Source organism: Aquarana catesbeiana, linkage group LG06 (assembly GCF_042186555.1).
Source record: "Aquarana catesbeiana isolate 2022-GZ linkage group LG06, ASM4218655v1, whole genome shotgun sequence".
Lineage (NCBI taxonomy): Eukaryota > Metazoa > Chordata > Amphibia > Anura > Ranidae > Aquarana > Aquarana catesbeiana.
In genome coordinates this window covers 303224967-303246298 of record NC_133329.1, presented here as the reverse complement: position 1 = coordinate 303246298, position 21332 = coordinate 303224967, and the positions used below count along the sequence as shown (strand labels likewise).

General features: G+C 39.6%; 1 protein-coding gene across 1 annotated transcript in view; it reads right to left on the bottom strand.

Annotated features, from left to right (window-relative positions):
- SPAG16 (sperm associated antigen 16) overlaps window positions 1-21332 on the bottom strand; it is a 1492162-nt gene that overhangs the window by 1357103 nt on the left and 113727 nt on the right. The window contains exons 6-7 of the mRNA XM_073633573.1: window positions 19943-20050; window positions 1379-1496 (exon numbers count right to left, since the gene is read on the bottom strand). Of these exons, the coding sequence (XP_073489674.1) occupies window positions 1379-1496; window positions 19943-20050 (226 nt within the window). The remainder of the gene's footprint in view (window positions 1-1378; window positions 1497-19942; window positions 20051-21332) is intronic.

Sequence of the window (21332 nt, the reverse complement as noted above, 5' to 3'; positions counted from 1 at the left end):
AACATTCCTTTAACAGTTTTCTCTCTGTGTTGAGGCCATTTGCTATTCACAAGTGCCTCCACCCTTTTTTCCCTCCTTGTCTTGATCATTTTCTCTCCTCCCACCCTCAGCTCTTCCCATTCACTACCACCCCCCCATCCATACATCCGCTCCTATTCCCATACCTTTTCAATGTAATCTTTCTTCCATTGCGGCTTATTAAAAAAAAAAAAAAAAAAAAAGCTAAGGAGGTGATCCATGTCATAATGAAACAACATTCATATAACAAAGATAGCCTGCAACACAGCTCTAAATGAATTCCTGCCTTATGTGCATGACAGGTAAATGATTGATCCTGAATTTTGGCGATTGGACAACCCTTAAGGAAAATCAACCATCAGATGAATTAAGTTACTTAAGTGATAAAAAGAAAATGTTGGTTACACACATAATCAGCAAAAAAGATACTTACTTTCTACCACTAGACTTCCATGAAAGTGAGGGTTCTAGAAGTGGCTGCTTCTAGAACCCTCACTGCTCCAAGGTATTAACCACTTTGAGAAGTTAGCATTTTGGTGTGTTGCCACTTCTCAACATGCCATAACTGCTAGTTTTAAACCATGGAAGCTTTAAAAGCTTTAAACACATTGATTTGTGTTGCCATTCAGCTTAATACAATGTTAATGATGGCCACAGACAATGAACTTTGCTGGGCGTCAAATACAGAACTGATATGATTTGCTCTATATTTGCAAGGACATGGGGTTGAAGGGACTATTATCGGGGTGGGGGGGGGGGGGGAGACAGACTCCTGCAGGTATGAAGTGCAGTCACCTTTCCTGTCATAGCCAGCTGTACTTAGGCAAAAGCTCTGAAACTATTAGTGTCAACTTGTCACTAAACCCCACCCACACACATTCCTATAGGACCATTACTATTATGACTGGCTAATAAGAATATGCAAGAGGTAGTTAGGGGCTGGCAAGTTTTCACACCTCTCTCTGGTTTTACGAGGTGGAAAGGAGCGGTGATGTCATAAACATCACTTTGTCCAAACAGAGAACGCTTTGTATTCATTAAAACACAATACAAGGCAGTCCATGAATGGAGAACCTGAGCATGACCTAGAAGACAGAGGCTATTGCTGTAATTGTTATATGCCTTTGTGTTGCTTTGCTGACATTTTTGTAATAATTCTCTACTTTGGTCCCAGTGTGGAACAATTTTCTTATTGAGATCATTGGATTTAAAAGTTTAACTTCTGCTTCAGGGTGTTAGCTGGTTGTATTTAAACATATCAGCGGAAGCTCATTATTAAACAACAGTCTGCTTTTTCATTAGATTGGTGTTATCTTTTTCATATCATGTTAAGCAGTAGAAATTTACTGGGTTGCATTACCTCTCCAACAGCTCGGTCCCTCTCAAGGCTGGTCAGCATCTTTTGTCGCAGAACAGTTTGGTACTTCTCATGCAGCTGCCTGAGCAGTGGCTCGTAAGACGCATAATGAACCTTCAGTCTTTTGCAGAAAAAAAAGGTAATACAAAGAAAATTAACACCATCTATTCATAGTCACATGCTAGAGCAAGACATTAATAATCTGTGAACCTTCAGTTAGATTGGGCCATGATGGTGCTTGTGGCTCCCTAGCAGGTGAATGCTTTAAATCATACAACTGGCATAAAGAGTACCAACGTATTTTAAAGAAGCAAAAAGACTTGAATGGTGCTTCACAACACACATTATAGAAGAAAAACAATTTGCATAAATGTATCAAATCTGCAGCTGGTATACAGCTGCATAATTACCATCATATTAAAGTTTACTGGCCGTGCTGTGGTTTACAAGAAAGAAAAAGATACAAGTAGACAGTATACAACCAAGTGCCAGGTGGTCTATAAGATTTGCTTTAAAATGTCACTAAATCTATTCTTTACCTTGGTGGATCACGTCTTCCAACACAAAGCACATACAGTATTTATGTTTGTTTGCCTAGCCTACATATTTAATGTTCAGTATTACACCAAATATAATGCTTGTGATTCCCTACATCTTGAAACTTATATCCATCTTGTATCTGCATGTAGTTGTTACCATGTGCACAGACCAGTAGATTTGAAGAATCCCTCAATTTTAAATTGATTTATAATTTACTGTGTATTTTGGTTTACACAGTACTAAAGAGATAAAGACTTGCCACATTTACAACAAACCCAGAAGATTTTTTATATTGGGTTTCCATTGATCTGCTGTTTGTTTATTAATTATCTTGGTGTAAGCATATGGCAAATTTAGCATAGTAAAGGTTCTGGGCTGTTAAAACAAATCGGTCTACATATGGTGCACAAAAGGTTGCACTGGGAAACTTGTTTATTGCTGCTAGTGATTAAGAGTGTTGGAAATTTTTACTCAAACATCTGTTCAATTATGTAGAGATGCACAAAGATCATGAAGCACTTTCCATTATTTCTTCATAAGCAAGAATTGAGAGATTGCACATGTATGGAACAGTGTCTGGCCAACGTAAACCATACATGTACTAATAGAAATTCACAGGCTGCCACTTCTGGCTTCCAAAAATTCTAGCTTCCTGGCTGTCATTCTGACTCAAGGTCTAAAATCCCTTTGAGTCACTGTGCCAAATGAGGCCTGTAGGGGACACCATAGTGTCTCCTGTGTATTACTATCTATTGCACAGAATGCAGTTCAATTCATCACTATATCCCTCTGCAGAGCTTTTCTCTGTCAAGCGCCCTAACTAGTAAAGATCAAATGAACTTTCACTTTTAGTCAGAAAAATAAATTTCTTTTGCACCTATAGATGAGCAAAGTTAGTTTGTTTTTTTCTTTATAAAATAGCCACATTCTAGAAAGAAAAGCCTGTTCCCTGCCAGCATGCTACAGAGAAGGGCCCTTGCTGTCTGTGTGGAAGCAGTTGTCTCACTGAATAGGCCTTACAAAGGAGAAGTTTGCCTTTTAAAATAAATAAATACAGTAAATGCACTTTTTTTTGCAGGTAAAAAAATGTGCATTTATTATTTTTTTTCTTTTGGAGCCTGTACTGTAAAGCACTGCGCCAGCAATCGCCAGATCGTTGGTGCCATGAAGGTCCCCTTCAGATCTGTCAGAGTATATGTGCAGTGTACCCATACATTCCATACGGGCTGGCAGATACACTGACAGAAAGAAATCAATGAACGACCACAGGGCTGCATAGCCCTGTGGTAGTTCACTGAGAACTACAAGCTGACAACTGCAAAGGATGTCGGGGCTTATAGTTCATTTGCACACAGCGCTGTGTGAATGAATGATGGCCATGTGGGCAGAGCCCCACGCAGCCTCGCTGATTTTAAAAAGTGCCATCTAGCATGGGAAACTTCTTCCTTTACTGCTGCCACAGGGAGGGGGGCAGCATTGGGAACATGTTACATGTTACACCCTAAAAACTGGTGGAACATGTAACATGTTCCCAAAAGTGAACGTATCCTTTAAATGCCCGACAAGTAGGAGCTTTCCAATCAGAAAGAAGCATGAGCCTTACTGATTGCAGAGTTATAAGTCAGAAAAGGATTTTCAATTAAGCTGCTGCTGCATTTAACAAAAAAAGAAGTGCACATAACCTGTGGTTAGGCAGGTTTAATTGTGATCTGTATTAAAATAGCTCTATAGTCCCTATATCAAAACAAGTACAGCATAAATTTAGGTGGTTTTACTGCAGAATGTAGATATTAAAACACCACTACCCTTCTGCGTCCAGCTCATTGCTAGTTTGTATTTGTACAGACAATTGGAAATAGAGTGCTGTCAGGAGCACAAAATAGCTGTATCACAGTGATTTTCTCTACTTTATTCTCAGTGAATGCATGATTAACCCACCTGCCATGAAATGACACCAACAGACTACTATAAACCTCTGCATCATTTTTAGAATCACTTTATACACTTATACTGAAGCATATTGCAGAGGCGCAGTACCAAATTAGAGGATGTTTTGTCCTCTTGGCGGTGGAACACAGGCATAAATAATTCAGCAGTAGATTCATAATAAATCCCACTGAAATCAAAAGGATTGTTTTCTTCAGTAATTCAAGAGGCTTATTTGTATATATGTTTCCATGCAGTTTGGAGCTCATCGTTCCCATACATAAACATGGGAGATGCACAGCACTTGGCCTGTCTTTTACCTGTATGCTGTAAAATAATACAGTGAACCTGGCAGACTGCAGATATGAACTGATAGGAATATTGTCAAAAGGTACTTGTAAATTTATTTTAGGTTGAATAATTTCTATTAGATAATGGGGCAATAGTGAAGTCATCCCTCCATAATGATAAAACAAAAAATTTAAATCTCCACCCAAATTATTTTTCTCCCCACAATGCCCTCCTGATATATATATTTTTTTATTATATATATATATATATATATATATATATATATATATATATATATATATATATATATATATATATATATATATATATATATATACATACACACGCACACAAGTAGAAAACTTCCATATACACAATCCTATACCTAGAGTTGGTCCAATGCAGCTAAACCACACTCACACTCAAGACATGTTCACCCTGGTTTCCTTTACGGGTGCTGAATCTCCAGCCATCTTGGTTGGCCAGCCAAGAAATTAAATAATCCTGTGCATGTGCACGAGAATTCATTCATTACATGCCGAGAATGTACACTGAGATGCGCAATGCAGTATACATTCCAATAAAGATTATGAACAGCTATGTAATTTTGTTTTACTGCAGAAAAAACACAAACAGGTCTCATCTACAATAAACAACCTGCCTGCTCAAAATTTTTTTAGGTTTGCACTTTAATTTTATAGCTGTTGCCAGAAAATGAGACGAAAGGACATTTTTCAATAGGTACACCAAATCCAGTGATAACTGTCTTAAAGGGGAGTACCTTTCACTTTGGAAAGATTTCCTCTCATTTTCTGTTTGCGTTTCTAACTTGGACAGGAAGTAAAAGGAAAATCTCCCCAATGGAACAAAGACAACAAAAAAATAAACTGATAGGAGGTTTTTAACCCTTTCCTACAAAACTGAAAAAAGTTGCATTTAATTTGACCAATGTCAACCAGGGTTTAATAGAACCCTAGGCTTCCTTGGGCTTTGGTTGATTGCCCTCCGATCCTAATGGTGCCTGCACAGTTCAAGGGCCAATTTACATTGGCAGATCCAGCAGCATGACACAGATGATCTTTTTAGCTGTATGGTTAGCACTCTAACCACCAGTGTAAGGAGAAGCAATCTTCCCACTTATTACCACTGCAAGGTAAAGGGGCATTCTTCACAATGGCCATCAATTTAAGAGGCATTCTTCCCATTGACCATCAATATAAGGGACAGTTTGATGAGCCCCAATGAATTTATTTTAGCCTGAGTTTCCTGAAACCTAAAAATATCTTAAGGGCTCCTCTGATAAAAAGACAGAGAAAGACTAAGTTAATGTACATCTTCTTTATAGTATTTTCCATTAATCAACAATTCCCAGAGTGCTATTTTCCGTACTTGGTTTTGCTAACAGTGGGTATATGCAAATGTGACTCTTAAACTGAAAGGAGTAAGGGGCATCTTTGTTCCAATAGATTTTTCAGGAAATGAACAACCCACCCCACCCCCCCAGCTGTTATAACTTTTTATCTTGCCTTTCATACCATATTTTAACATTTTGTACACCCCTGAACATAACACTGCAGCAGCAAAAGATTTCAACTGCTTCCAGCACAAAATTTAAAAGGTTTAAAATACAAAATTTTCATGGATGAGTAGCCTGAGGACAGGAAGGTTTCTGTGCAGACACATCCTCTTGCAAGTAGGCTAAACTCTCATACAGACTTATAATTGATTTTAACTTTTGTGTTGTCTGTCCTAAGGGTACCCAACACTTTGTCACTAATGCCAAAAAAATGGTAACACAGGAAAAGCAAAACATTCGGGAAAATATATGACAGCTTTTTCATATTTTAATCAAAATCATTGCAGTCCCTGGAGGGAATGACAGCTACATTTCTTTATCTGCAAAAACTGAGATGGAGATCTATGGACTACATGGCAGAAAGATACTTTGTGCTATACTTAAAATATGCTTTTGGAACACAAGATCATTGATTGCACCTTTAAGAGTCCCGCAAAATGTAAAATGATCAATAACAGATTATAGAAAGATATGACGTGGGGGTTTCTTGGGATTTGACTGTACAGAGTTCTGCTGACAAATTGAATGAAAAGCATTACAGGAAGCATAGGACACGGTCACAACGACTTCAGAAAAAGAGTTAATTAAAATGCTACTTGCAGTATGAAAGTCAATAGCTCTTGCTTCATTGATTACTGGGCCACTGCAAAGAACCATATGTCATTTGTATGGGCTACAGAAGAAGCAATCTAGTAAGCTGCTGTTAATTACAAGAAAGTTTGCAGCAAAGCTTCAGTTCAAATTGTTATCATCACATACCCGGCAGTATAAAAGAACGGGGTAAAGGGAATTTGGTACAGACCACCAAAACAGGGAAGGTATCAAGAAATATGAAAGTATTGGGGGTAGAAATGTGAACTTTCATATGTAAAAGTACCAACTCAACAAATGTCCTGGATATGTAGCGAGTGGTCCATGCAATTCAATGGGTTAAAGCGGAACGCCAAACAGCAAATCTTTTATAAGAGTACATACATGTAAACAGTTTTATCTGCCAAAGCCATAAAACGTGTGTTTCTTTACAACTTGTCCTGAATTTTGAACAATTCTGCTGATCTGACTTTTCTGTAGTCATGTTAAGCAATAAAGTTTTATCACCTTTCTGCACCCAGCCTGTGACTGGACAGTGAAGGAGCAGTAGTGACTGAGTTCAGCAAAAAAATACTCTCTCCTCCAATAAACATATTGTTTGTCAGTACATTTGCATCAAGCACACCTGATCAGCACTTAGTGCTGTTTCTTTTTATCCAAAGCCGAGTTCTGCTGTGCAGGTACTAACAAAAACCTGAAGTAAATACAAATTTAAATACTTACAATAATTTAATACAAATTAACATAGCGGTTTCTACAGAGGGGAAAACTAAAAAAAAAAAAAAAATCTGCTAAAAATATTTGAGGAGTTAAGAAATGCTTATCTGGGACACTTTTGAGCTATAATCTATTCACATAAATCTAACTCAGCCTTTTTCAACCAGGGTCCCTGGCACCCTGGCGTGCCTTTATGTTTCTTCATGGGTGCCTTGGTAAAATGCCTAAAAAATGTCCAACAATGGAATACAAGCTACAAGGTGGACCAAGACTGCCTTTTAGTCACACAAAGCCACAGGTTCTCATTGTGCACCATTACAACCTTCTAGCTACTGGCATCCTAACAACCAATGATATAATTGGTAGATAAGGAAGACATCAGGTTCTTGTGCAGCATTCTTGTTTGTCCTGCCCTTTTCCCCCTCCATCAGCACTGGGGTCACATTAGCTGAGTGAGGGACAGAAACTGAGGGAGAGGAGAAAAATTGGAATAATAGTCAGTACCAGTGTGCAAAAATGTATTTTCTTAAGAAGAATAAATCGTCTCTATCGTTGGGTTTCCTATGTGTGTGGATGTTGCTGTATTATGTGAAGAATCGCTGATCTTATCTTGGGGAAAGAATAATATTGACCAAAATATACTCATTGCAGCCAAGTGATCCCCCCTCCTTTATAACGATAAGTCTGGAAGAACCTGTACACGTCAGCGGCAGTCTACGGAAATCAATCCAGACCAACAGGATTGAGAAACAAACATCCTGTGACTATCGGTAACTAGAGCAAACACTAATTTCCAAAGGTTTTTCTTTGTTGGAGCACAACGTTGCATCTATGTAATTAATTATTAATGGCTATGTTAAATTGCTGGCAAATCTCTCAAATTACTACCATTGATTTTATGACTTATATACCTGCCGTAGCAACTAATTGTTTGTAATAGAGAACTCTCATGTTTTCAGAGTTCTGGAAACAATCTGATGAAGAAAGAACACCTGGAAGGCAAATGTAGAATTACTGGCGTGACTTACTGATCAGAACAAACATACACACAAACTCATAAGTACTAATCTATACTCAGGACTGCCTCGATTGCTGAAAAACATTTCTCAAAATTAGGCTGGCGGTGCTTCATGGGGCAGCAGATAAGGCAAGACTGGCACATTAATAGCAAGAGTCATTAAAAGACCATTACAGCAAAAATACTGTATTCTGGTAGGTGTTTGTGGTTAATACTTGTAATATTATTCAGTAAATGAAAACATTTTTTATTTTAAATTCCTCGATTTATATTTTTCTTCATATTTACATGCAGACCTGTTTTCCATAAAAAAAGGCTGTTGCTGTAACCGTTTAAAAAGAGTTAGCTTGAGTTAGTTTAAATTTGTTTGTCACTTATTTTAAGTCCATTTAAAACTGAATGTCCATCAAAAAATACTCTGTCCACAGAGTGACATTTCACTGTAGAGCAAACACAGCTGTCAACATGTTAAAAGAAGTGGAACAATAACTGACCTACCAGAAGGATCAACAGGTAAACAACGTTATGTTACCTTGGGATTTAGAAAAACTGAATCTGCTTTAATACTAGAGGCAGACGGCATCATTTATGTAAGTCATTTTTTTTTTTTTTTTGTTGCCCATAGTTCCAGTTTAAAGAAGAGCTTCATTCAGGACAAAAACTGCACATAAACCTAAAGAATGCCAAGAAAATGCCATCAATTAAATTAGGACAAGAATTTTCAGAATTTTGTAGCTAAAAAGCTAATCTATTCATTTATGTTCTCCTGGCTTGACTACTGCAATGCTTCACTCGCTGGTGTACCTAAATCCACTATTAATCAACTTCATTATGTTCAAAATTCTGCTGCCAGAATCCTGACTAGGTCTGGTACAAGTAATCATATTACCCCTATTCTGGAGTTCTTGCACTGGGTACCCATCAGAATTCACACAGACTTTAAGATCCACTTGCTCACCTATTAGGATCTTCATTGTTTGGCACCCCATTATCTCTCTGAACTTCTATCAACTTACTCCACGCCCCCCCCCCATAACCTCCGCTCCTAAAATTCTGGACTTGTGTGTCCCCGCTCACTTACACTCAATGGGAGACAGAGCCTTCTCCTGCTATGCTCCAAAACGCTGGAATTCACTTCCAAATAACAGTGTAATCTTCTCTAAACTCATTCAAAACAAATCTAAAAAAAACTTTTTTCTTTAGAGAAGCTTTCACATAATTGTCCCTTTTTTCCTTAATGTTACCCTGTGTCTTTCTTGTGTTTTCCTTGTAAAGCGCTTTGAGAAGCTACCTTTCAAGGCACTATGTAAAATAAAGTTTATTATTATTATTAGGAACAGACTGCTGCTGGGCCAGACTGCACTTCAACAGCATTCTTGTTTCAAAAAACACAAAGAGAGGAAGTCAGTGGAGGCAGGTCTAAAACTTGTAAAGCACTATTCTTCCTTCATTGGCTGAAACAAAGCAATACTTATTGCCTTCTTATTTCTAAGTTTTGTGAGTGTTCAGACATTCTCTTTACACATGGATAGAATGCTATATGTCTACAGGTACAGCAATTAGGTGTTTGTTCTGTTTCAGCGGAATTCAATTCCCTGCTTGGGCTATGCGACTCAGGTGGCACCAAACACAGGGTTCCATGAAAGGAAAATTGTCAGCAAAGGACTTAAGTTTTCAGTGTGGAGTGACAGAATATATGACCCGTCCTCTATACTTTCGTTATTGTATGTGAATTGTTGAGGTTGATTTTCTCCTTTGCAATAACTATAATTTGCCAAGCACCATTTTTGAGTGGTGAATGAAATGCTATTCAAACAGAAGATATGAACTTGTACAGGTCCTTGAATTGAAAGTAAGGTTCATATAATTTTGCTAGCAATCACCTTAGGTATATAGAAAAGAAAATGCATCCCACATTGCCCTAAAAAGTGTGCTTACTTAGTCTTGCTTACTTAGTCTCTCTTGTCTCAAGAAATCAGCTCAACACACACCTTATCTAGTTCTAACATAGTTACTGCCTTACATGTTGATACAGGGTCTCTGGGCCCCAGAGATATTAAGATTGTTCACTTCTAAATATGATGGTATCCCATTGGATCTTAGTAATATTATATTGTTATACTGCAATCTTACTGTTCATAAGAATGTTCAACCATTGTTCTATTTTGATATATGTTAGTACCAGCTTATCCATGTATTTGGTTGCGTCATAACGCCTCCAAGTGTACTATGTTGAGCACAACTTTTGATATGTGGAAGTTAACATTGTGCTAATGGTACTGTTTATATCTACATGTGCCTTACTATTATTGGAGGCTTTGACTCCAATAAAAATGCAATGTTTGACTATGTTGCAATTTTTAATCTTCAATAAAAAACATTTGGAAAAAAATAAAGTGCATTGAGGTTCCCCATAGCAGAACTTTGGGTGGCAGCAGACAAAACCAAATCCAAGAAAATGACACTTTTTGAATTGGCTTTGATTAATCTCCAGTAACAAACACTTGTAGTTTTCACTACTAGTGAGCTTTAAGGATGAGCTCAGGTGTGTTCGCAAACAGCACGTGCAGAGCCCGCCAGGAAGTCGGCACTGCGGAGCGCTAATCACAAGCAGTGAGACATTGTCCCGATGCGCGGCTGCAGAGATCGGCACTGGGGAGCGCTAATCACAGTCAGTAAGACATTTCACGACTTCCCGGCGGGCTCTGCACGTGCTGTTTGCGAACACGCCTGAGCTCATCCTTAGTGAGCTATACAGTGGTGTGTTTTTTAGCCTTGAGTAGGAGTTGAAGTGCAGCATCTTCTTAACACGCAGTCCCTGCATACCAATATAATTTAGTATGCTCCTCTAAGCTGGTCCTGCCCAAGTCCTCTGTGCAATATACACTAAAGCCTTGAACACACGATCGGCCAAAACCTTTTTCTTGCATACAAACGGCAAGCAATTGTAACACGAACGTAGTGACGTACTGGACGTACTACGAGCCAATAAAGAAGAAGTTCAATTGCCGGGCACCACCCTTTGGGCTCCTTCTGCTAATTTAGTGTTAGTAGAAGTTTGGTGAGTGTTGATACAAGCTTTTAATTTTGTGATTTTCAGTTCGTTTATGAATGGCCATTCATCAACCAGACATGTTGCGGAATCAGAGGAGATAACGTGTTATTTATTATTGGCCTTGGAGTTATTGCTTTGACCCAAGTCCAGTCCAGGACCAGGAGGAGGAGGATTTCTTGGACCCAAAATTGGTTGCTTTATTAAATCGTGACCAATTATGTTATATGCCATTGCTACGGGAGCTCCAGGAGAATAATCCGGATGATTTTCGAAATTATCTCCAGATGGCGGACCCCTGCTTTCACCAACTCTTGGCATTACGGACCCCCTATATTAGGAAGCAGGACACATGCATGAGGCTTTTATGTTATTTTTTGGTTGAATAAATGATTTGATTTGGTATATTTTCTATATTTCTGGATGCACAGAATGCACTTTTTGGTTAAGTTCTATTGGCAGATAGCATGTCTAATTTTATTTGTTTTCTTTTTTTAATGCACAATAAAAAAAATGTGTAGAATAATACTTGGCTATGTGTTTTACTTCAAATAACAGCTTGGAAGTAGGCAATTGCATTTTAAAAAATACAATGTAAAATTAACAAGGGACACCAACATAGTTATAACACACTCGAGTATTTTGGTGCACTCCATACACCCCATGACCAGTCAACACTTGCACAATCAACTGAAACAGATTCCAGTTTCCATTAATCTGCCCCAAAAAGCTGGTGATCATGCGCAAAAGGGACCTGTTCTGCTCCACCCCACCCCACCTCGCCACCATAGGTATGTGTTGTGTTAGTAACAGTCTGCTTTTTCAAATGCTGTTTTCAAAAAAGGTTCATCCAAAGTTAACAAAAAAAAAATCTAGAAGAGTTTTTGCTTAAAAATGCCTGCAAAGAATTAGAACTCCCTACATTACTAGTTTATCTACCATATGTCACAATAATACCCAAGTGGAGAGCTTAAATTCACAAATTCTAGTCCCTTTTTTTCCTGTGAACACTGATGGTGCCTGGTTTTCAATTACAATCATAAGAGCATAGGCGTGCGCAAGGGGTGTGCCAGGTGTGCCTGGGCACACCCTAATCCTGGAGAGTTGGCAACCCATCAATTGTGGGCAGGTGACAGGTAAGGCGCGATCCTTACTTGCCGACCCCCAGAACCTGGACAGGATAGGCAGCTGGAGTGGAAATTAAGGGACCGATCTGTATTTTCTTCTGCAGCAGCTGAAAGTAGGCTTCTCCTCCTCTTCCTCTCGCCGATATTCAGATGCCATGGGAGGAAAATACAGGGGATTGGTACCATTGTATGCCACCCCTCTTGTCCCAGTTCCTTTTCTTTCTGCTGCCCAGGTCCCCCTGTGTGCTCACCTGCAACCCCCCCACCCATTGTTTTAGGATGACGAGTGGGGAAGAGGCTTAATATGTCACAAAGGCATATGTTTTGGAGCTTTGAGGTGCACACCCTAATACAATAGGCTGCGCACACCTATGCATAAGAGAAATGACCAACCCATTTTTTTATTCTGGGTCTGACTAAATTAGTGGAGTGAGTAGATCAGCACGACAGCCAGGCAAATCGTATTGTTTATAAATGTCATCTTTATCTCATGACAAAATTCATTTGAACCATTTTAATGCCACTAAGACTATCCGAATCTAAGGCAGATAAAATGACCTCCATGTGGTTTAAAAAAAAAAAATATATATATATATATATATATATATATATATATATATATATATATATAAAATCTATGTTAGGACCAGTCTGCCCACTCCTCCTCAGTAGGCTGTTCTGAACCAGGAAAAAAAAAATCTGGAAGTCTTGCTGCCAATCACCACAGTGCAGTGAAGGCGGGTACTAATCTTATATAAATTAGTAAATTCCCCGGTTAGATGTAGGCTGAGCTGCTGCCTCCCCTGGGGGGCTCCAAAGATGGGGCACCAACAGTGTAAAAAAGTATATATGTATAGGGGTGGGTGGCGCTGCCCGTCACCTGAAGAGTGAACCTCCTAGGTGAGTCACTCTTCTGAGGTGAGAGTGCAATTATCCAAGTGACAAGCAGTGATATAGGTCAATGTGTGAAATTTTAAAGGGGTTCTCACCCTATATCCTATACCCAAAAAATATATATATTTAGTGCTCTATTACTTATTGATTACAAAATTGTGTATAGGCTCCAGCCAGAATCGTGAGTATAAAGATTATGAAAATCAATATACAAAACACAATATAAGGACATTGCATCCAGAAATTCTTCAAACTCATCAGAAAAAAATCATCATACATGTTACCCTCACAAAAAGTGACATAATATATAGATGTGCAAACGAATATAATTTTATATATATATATATATATATATATATATATATATATATATATATATATATATATATATATATAAAGTCCAGTCTATGTAGTGCAAATAACAAAATTCCGACTTGTGCATATATTTAGCCACAAATCTTGTGAAAATAGTGAAGTGACTTCCGTGCACCCCTTCAGTTCCCCACTCACCAGATCCTAGCACCCCTGCAGGAGTAAAGCGTATATAGTGAGTGTATAGCTGTTTACAGAGCGATCACCTCCTCTTTGGCACATCCAACCTTGGGGGTATCCAGATCCTTATGTTCTTATGAGGATGAGGCATTTGCATTAGGCAAGATTCCTCTAATCACCACCTCCGTGGCTCCGGTAGGATATCCTGAGGCATGAAGAATAGAGTAATCTCAGAGGATTCTTGGACCAGAGGCTTGCAGCAAGCAATCACCCACACTACAGACACATTCAATCCTTGGCATTAAAGATCTGACAAGTGGATGAGTGAAAAATTTAAATGATGAGAGAAATCTGCCAGATGCAGCCAAATCCGTGCGGAGTGGAGCCCCCCTGGGTGGTCTGCTGGTGTTCAGATGAATGGGCAATCAGGGCGTAGCTGTCATGATCTTCAATGCCAAGGACTGAAGGTGTGGGTGATCACTTGCTGCAAGCCTCTGATCCAAGAGTCCTCTGAGATTACACTTCGTGGATCAGGATATCCTACCGGAGCCACGGAGGAGGTGATTAGAGGAATCTTACCTATTGCAAACGCCTCATCCTCATAGGAACATAAGGATCTGGATAGCCCAAGGTTGGATGTGCCAAAAAGGAGGTGATCGCTCTGGAAACAGCCACACACACTCTATACATGCGCTTTACCCCTGCAGGGGTGCTAGGATCTGGTGAGTGGGGAACTGAAGGGGAGCACGGATGTCACTTCACTATTTTCACAAGATTTGTGGCTAAATTTATGCACAAGTCACTTTGGATACCAACACAAGTCACTTGGAACTTTGTCATTTGCACTACAAAGACTGGACTTTATTTTCATAATCTTTATTCTCACGGTTCTGGCTGGAATCAGTAATAGCACTAAATATATACACTTTTTTGGTATAGGATACAGGGAGAGAACCCCTTAAAATTTCACACATTGACATATCTCACTGCTTTTTACTTGGATAATTGCACTCTCACCTGAGAAATGTGACTCACCTAAGAGGTTCACGCTTCAGGTGACGGACAGCGCCACCCTCCCCTATACATATATACTTTTTTACACTAATCTCATATTCATCAGCGTGTAATATCCAGGATTGCAAACTGGTAACATGGTAAATGGCTATAAACTGGTTTAAAAGGGCAACGCAAATTTCATGGGAAATAAAATTAAAAAAAAAAAAAAAAAAGGTTTACTGATTTTCCCAGAAGTTTGCACTGAGATACAAATCAGATTATGAGCATTCCCCCGCAACATTTTTAGAGAGATACTCTCAAAGGGAAATCACGTCCAAAGGGATATAGACCTTGCAAGTTTCTATATTAGAGCCCTGCAGGTGCAGCAACTGACTGATAATTAGAAAAACACTCCCATACACATTCTCTTAACACATGGACACAGACAAACAAACAGCTATTCCTTCAGAATAACAAAAGGTAAGACTCTGCAACAAAGTGTATTAAAATCTCTGCAATGTCTATAGATAACCCAGAGGAGAATGTTTTTCTCTAAACAAAAGTGATTGTTAAACCTACTTATACCCTGGGAAATCACGATCTTCAGGTGATACACAGGGATTAAACAAATCCTCCTACACAAGTTGTACCCGTTTATCTGCAGCGCTCTCTTCTCTACAGCTGTTCAAAGGCCAGAATTGTTAAAGCTTGTCTGAACATATAGAAAAAGGAGGTGGGGAGCTTACGTTATACTCTGCAGAGCTCAGTGAGGAGAGCTCTAACACCTGATGGAAGGGACACACCACCATTCACACAGCACACAGAAACAGAGCCGAGGCTGTCAATCAGCTTAAGCTCCCTCCCGTCACCTTTTTGCTCTTGGTGACAGGAAAACTTGTCAAATGTGACTCATGCTGATAGCAGAGGAACAAAGCAGCAGACAGATATGACACTTAGTGCTCCTAATTGAGACACTTCCATGGTCTGCCCCCGCAAATACTTGCCTAAACCCGACCTCGATCCAGCACTGTGCCCGAGAGCAGCAGTGCTGGTCTATTTCTCTCTCTCTCTCCTCACAGGCTCAGAGACAGCAGTGGCTCTAGCTGCTGTCAATCAAATCCTGTGAGGAGGGGGCAGGGGGGTGGGCTGAGCCACGCAGTTTGTGTCAATAAATGCAGACAGCTCAGCTCAGGATCGAGCCCTCATGACTGCCCCCAAAGCAAGCAGCTTGGTATGGGGGCATTCTGAAGGAAGGGGGTGCCGAGAGCACCAGCGAGGGGACCCCAAAAGAGGAGGTTGGGCCACTCTGTGTAAAACCACTGGACAGAGAAGGTAAGCATGCCATGTTTACTATTTTAATTGAAAAAAATGCAGCTTTACAATCACTGTAAGCAGATGCTTATTTAAAGGAAATCCAAACCTAGAAACATAAAGCATTACATATTGAACTTACCAGTCCTTCGATGTGGTGGATTTGTATTTTGTTTTTTTTGGTTAAACATTTTCAGCAAGTACAGAAAAGACCTGTTCATCTTGCCAGAAATGCAGTGTCTTTGACACTTCCTGTGAGCTGGACTAATATACCAAACAATGTTCTCAGCTCTTTCAGCTATCTTTTTTAAACTACCATTTCCTCATCCCCATTAAATGGAAATGAAGAAAGGGAAAGGTATTGTAGTCTAAATCAGGAGAGCAGCCAAGGGTGAAAGGGCTCTGCACAGCGAGTGAGCATTGTGACAAAAGGACAGGAACTGTGTTACTGGCAGGATTACCAGGGGAAATAAAATAAAGCCGAAAAAGGAAAAAAACATTACTTCTAAGGACTAGTAGGAAGCAGAACATTACATATTTCTTTATTCTTATGCACACGAGCGGACTTTTCGACCAGACTGGTCCAATGGTCTATCCGACGGACTTTAGGCGGACTTCCGACGGACTTTACGAACAAACGGACTTGCTTACACACGATCACACCAAAGTCTGACGGATTCGTACGTGATGACGTGCGACCGGACTAAAATAAGGAAGTTGATAGCCAGTAGCTAATAGCTGCCCTAGCGTCGGTTTTCATCCGTCGGACTAGCATACAGACGAGCAGACTTTTCGATAGGAACTGGGTCCGGCAGAGTACCAACGTAAATATTTGAAACATGTTCCAAATCTAAAGTCCGTTAGATTTTCGACCGAAAAAGTCAGCTGCAGGTCAGATGAAGCCCACACACGGTCGAATTGTCCGCCGGACTCAGTCCGGTCAAAAAGTCCGCTCGTGTGTACGCGACATTAGATACACGTTAGCACTAGCTGTCTGGAGCAATTTTGACATTTTTCACATACATTTTAAAATTAGCATCTTTTGCCCCCACACATTATAGATTGCCTGAAAGCAGAGGCCCTGAAGAATGGGTGTTGACATAAAAAATTAATTTAATATTTGCACAGCCATTTTTCAAACACAAATTTTCAGGAAAATATACACTTAAATAAATTTTAGTGCACACACATCCTATATAATACCCAGTATTTTGGTAAAATATAAAAAGGTGATGTGGTGTCGAGTAAATACAGTAGATACCAAATATGTCAAGGTTTAAAGCGCTAATAAACCCTAAACCAAAAACGTAATACGGTGCATTAAAAAAGTATTCGTGCCCCTTGAAATTTTCCACATTTTGTCATGTTACATCCAAAAACATAAATGGATTTTATTGGGATTCTACGTGATAGACCAACACAAAGTGGCACATAATTGTGAAGTGGAAGGAAAATGATAAATGGTTTTCCAAATCTTTTACAAATAAATATCTGAAAAGTGTAGCGTGCATTTGTATTCAGACCTCTTTACTCTGATAACCCTAACTAAAATCTAGTGGAACCAATTGGCTTCAGAAGTCACCTAATTAGTAGAGTCCACCTGCGTGTAATTTAATCTCTGTATAAATACAGCCGCTCTGTGAAGCCCTCAGAGGTTTGTTAGAAAACCTTAGTGAAGGTTATAAAAAAATATCCCAAGCTTTGAACATCTCACGGAGCACTGTTCAATCTATCATCCGAAAATGGAAAAAAGTATGGCACAACTGCAAACCTACCAAAACACGGGTGTCTACCCAAACTGACAGACCGGGCAAGGGGAGCATTAATCAGAAAAGCAGCCAAGAGGTCCATGGTAACTCGGGAGGAGCTGCAGGTGGCAGAATCTGTCCACAGGACAACTATTAGTCGTGGATGCCACAAATTTGGCCTTTATGGAAGAGTGGCAAGAGAAAGCCATTGTTGAAAGAAAGCCATAAGAAGTCCCATTTACAGTTTGTGAGAAGCCATGTGGGGGGCACAGCAAAGGTGTGATAGAAGGTGCTCTGGTCAGATGAGACCAAAATTGAACTTTTTGGCCTAAAAGCAAAACGCTATGTATGGCGGAAAACACTGTACATCACCCTAAACACACCATCCCCACTGTGAAACATGGTGGTGGCAGCATCATGTTGTGGGGATGCTTTTCTTCAGCAGGGACATGGAAGCTGGTCAGAGTTGATGGGAAGATGGATGGAGCCAAATACAGGGTAATCTTAGAAGAAAACCTGTTAAAGTGGTTGTAAACCCTGACAAATCACTTTTCACTACAGGTAAGCCTATAAGGCTTACCTATAGGTACCGTGGATAACTCCTAAACCTGCACGGTTTAGGAGATATCCACTGTATCAGCACATGCCGAAGTCATTGGCACATGCGCACTGAAGCAACGGCTCGTTTGTGCCATTGCTTTAGCTAATGTGCCGTGACCAGCGGCTCCCGCGTGCATGCGCAGGAGTGATGTCATTGCAGCTCCGGCCAATCACATCGCCATAAGTAACATTCCGGAGACATGTCGCTGGACACAGCGGTGTACGGGGACTGCTGCACCAGCTTTGATCTAAGGTAAGTATTTCATAATTATGCTAGTGCGCGATGCATACTAGCTTATTATGCCTTTGCCTTGCAGGCTTTTTGTTTTTTCAATGGGTTTACAACCACTTTAAGACTGCGGCGGAGGTTCACCTTCGAGCAGGACAACGACTCTAAACATATAGCCAAAAGCTACAAATAAAATGATTTAGATCAAAGCATATTCATATGTTAGAATGGCCCAGTCAAAGTCCAGACCTAAATGCAATTGAGAATCTGTGGCAAGATTTGAATATTACTGTTCACAGACATATTTTGCAAAAAAGAATGGGCAAAAATGTCACTCTCTAGATGTGCAAAGCTGGTAGAGACATACCCAAAAAGACTTACAGCTGTAATTGCAGCGAAAGGTGGTTTTACAAAGTATTGACTTTGGGGGGGGGGGGGGGCTGAATACAAATGCACGCCACACTTTTCACATATTTATTTGTAAAGAATATTGAAAACCATTTATCATTTTCCTTCCACTTCACAATTTTGTGCCACTTTGTGTTGGTCACATTAAATCCCAATAAAATATATTTAAGTATTTGCTTGTAACATGACAAAAATGTGGAAAATTTCAAGGGGTAAGAATATTTTTTCAAGGCACTGTATATATAGTTTACCAATTATTAGATGCAGTGGCTGTATTAATTTTCTTTTTTTAATTTTTTTCCTCTGTTTGCCCCTCAGAAACCACTTTAATGAGGGAGCATAGGGAGCAGATTTGGACAGCAATGTTGTCAGTCAGTGCGAAGAGGCGTGTTAGAACTACTAGCAGATTTAAATACAGTAACAAACTGAAGCCAGCAGCATGCAGCTGCAGCCATGCTACTGTTATAACCACTTGCCATTCGTACGCTGGTAAGCAAGTGGTTAAAACCAATTATGTTCTATAAGAAGTTTTTACCTACAGTATATTCTTCCACCAAAAACAATACATCAGTTTCATGATTAAAGGATAATATATTTTAAGCGTACAGAACTCAAGCATTGAAATTCTACTGCATTTAAATGCCTGAGCCAATACAATCAGATTCTGGTGCAGTATGTGCCAGGAATACACAGACCCATTTGAAGAAACAAAGTACAATATATTATTCTTCTTACTATTAAAAGCCCCTAACAAAAATAATTTTATTGGTGACATTTGCTGCACAGGGGAAAGACTAGCATTTCAAGAAAGCCTGCGGCGTCTTCATCAGCCACACTCCAACCCCCATCTCCCATCATCTAAGTTAACCCCTACTATGTATGGTAAGTATGCAATTATTGATTGTGGCATTTTAGAAAGATTTTTTTTCAAACTAATCAAAGGCTCATATCTATAGTTTATTTGATGAGAGCAGGAAATCACACCAATAAGAGCAGAAATGTTGTATTTGCATCGTTGATCTAGACCAAGCCAAGCGAGAGGCTTCCTTACCGTTTGATGTCATTAATAAGTTTGTTTTTTTCCTGGGCCACACGCTTATGATGCATCCTGTGGAAATCGCGCTCTTTTTGCAGCTTTATCATCGACTCTTTAGCCTTACTGCATGAAAGGAACACACAGAAAAATAACATTTTTCTAAAGGCCAAATCTGTGAAAGTTTTAACATTTAACGACTGGAAAAAAATAACCACAGCAGCACATCATAAAAAGGGACTGTGTTTTTTCTTTTTACATCACTACTGAACATTTGTGTTTATTAAGAAATTTTATTTAATTCAATTTAAATAGTCAGCAAGTCATTCGAAACATATTTAATTTGCACATAGAGTTTGCAAGTAGAGGGACCCACTGAATTCTTCAATTTTTTTTTTTTTTAAGACATCAGAGAACCAAAGAAATAAGAAAATCTTGCTGGTTTGACTGGCCCCAACATTTACCAAAAATTAGTGTTAACACCAGACAAGTGAGATTCCCCTTCAATTCCTGCTCTAGAGACACAACAGGTAGTGAGAGAAAATATATAAGTGATGATATATCCTATCTTTGTGGGTTGTCACTGGAACAGGTGTTACTATTGGAAAATACCCCCTCTACTCCTATTACAGCACTACACAGATAATGGAATTTCCCCTTTACTTTTAGTGCACATGACAATGGCCACTATAAGAAATCATGAGGGTTAATCTTCCCAAAAGGGGACAAAGATAGCAATAAAACTGACAGGGTTCCAAGCCTTCCCTGCTTAAAACAAATGTACCGGTATGTTTTATGTCTGCTATTGTTTATGGTATGCAAAACAAAAGCTAAAAGAGAAGTATGGGTTTTGGGTTTTTGCAGATTCATATACTTACCTAGGTGCTGCATCTGTCCCCCACTGGCTCTAACACTGAGAACTGAATGATCGAACACTGACGATCGCTCTGTTCTCACAGCCCTCTGCTCTGCCCACCTGTGCTCACTGGAGAACTGGGCTGTGGAGGGGACAGGAGTGGTTGGCTTAGCCTCTCAGTAGCTCGCTAAGAGGCTGAGCCGTGTGCCGGTCCAGGCATGGGGGCGGATCCTGACCATTTGGTCGTTATCCTTCCGGAGCCTGGACCGCCTCGGTGACAACACCCGACAGCGGGCTTCAGCCCGATGTCTGCTAAAAACGAGTCACAGGAGTGCTGAACAAACTGCACTCCTGTGATCTACAAGAGGAGTACAGTCAAACGAGCTTTGGCTGTACTTCTTCTTAAATCGAATAAATGTTCTTATTCCACCGTAAAAATAATTTAAAGGACAGCTCCAGGCACAGGTTAGCATACAGCAATTGTATTTTTTTTTAATCTTTAATTTGCACATGAAGACTGTTGATAGTTTATAATCTATCAAAACTCTGCTA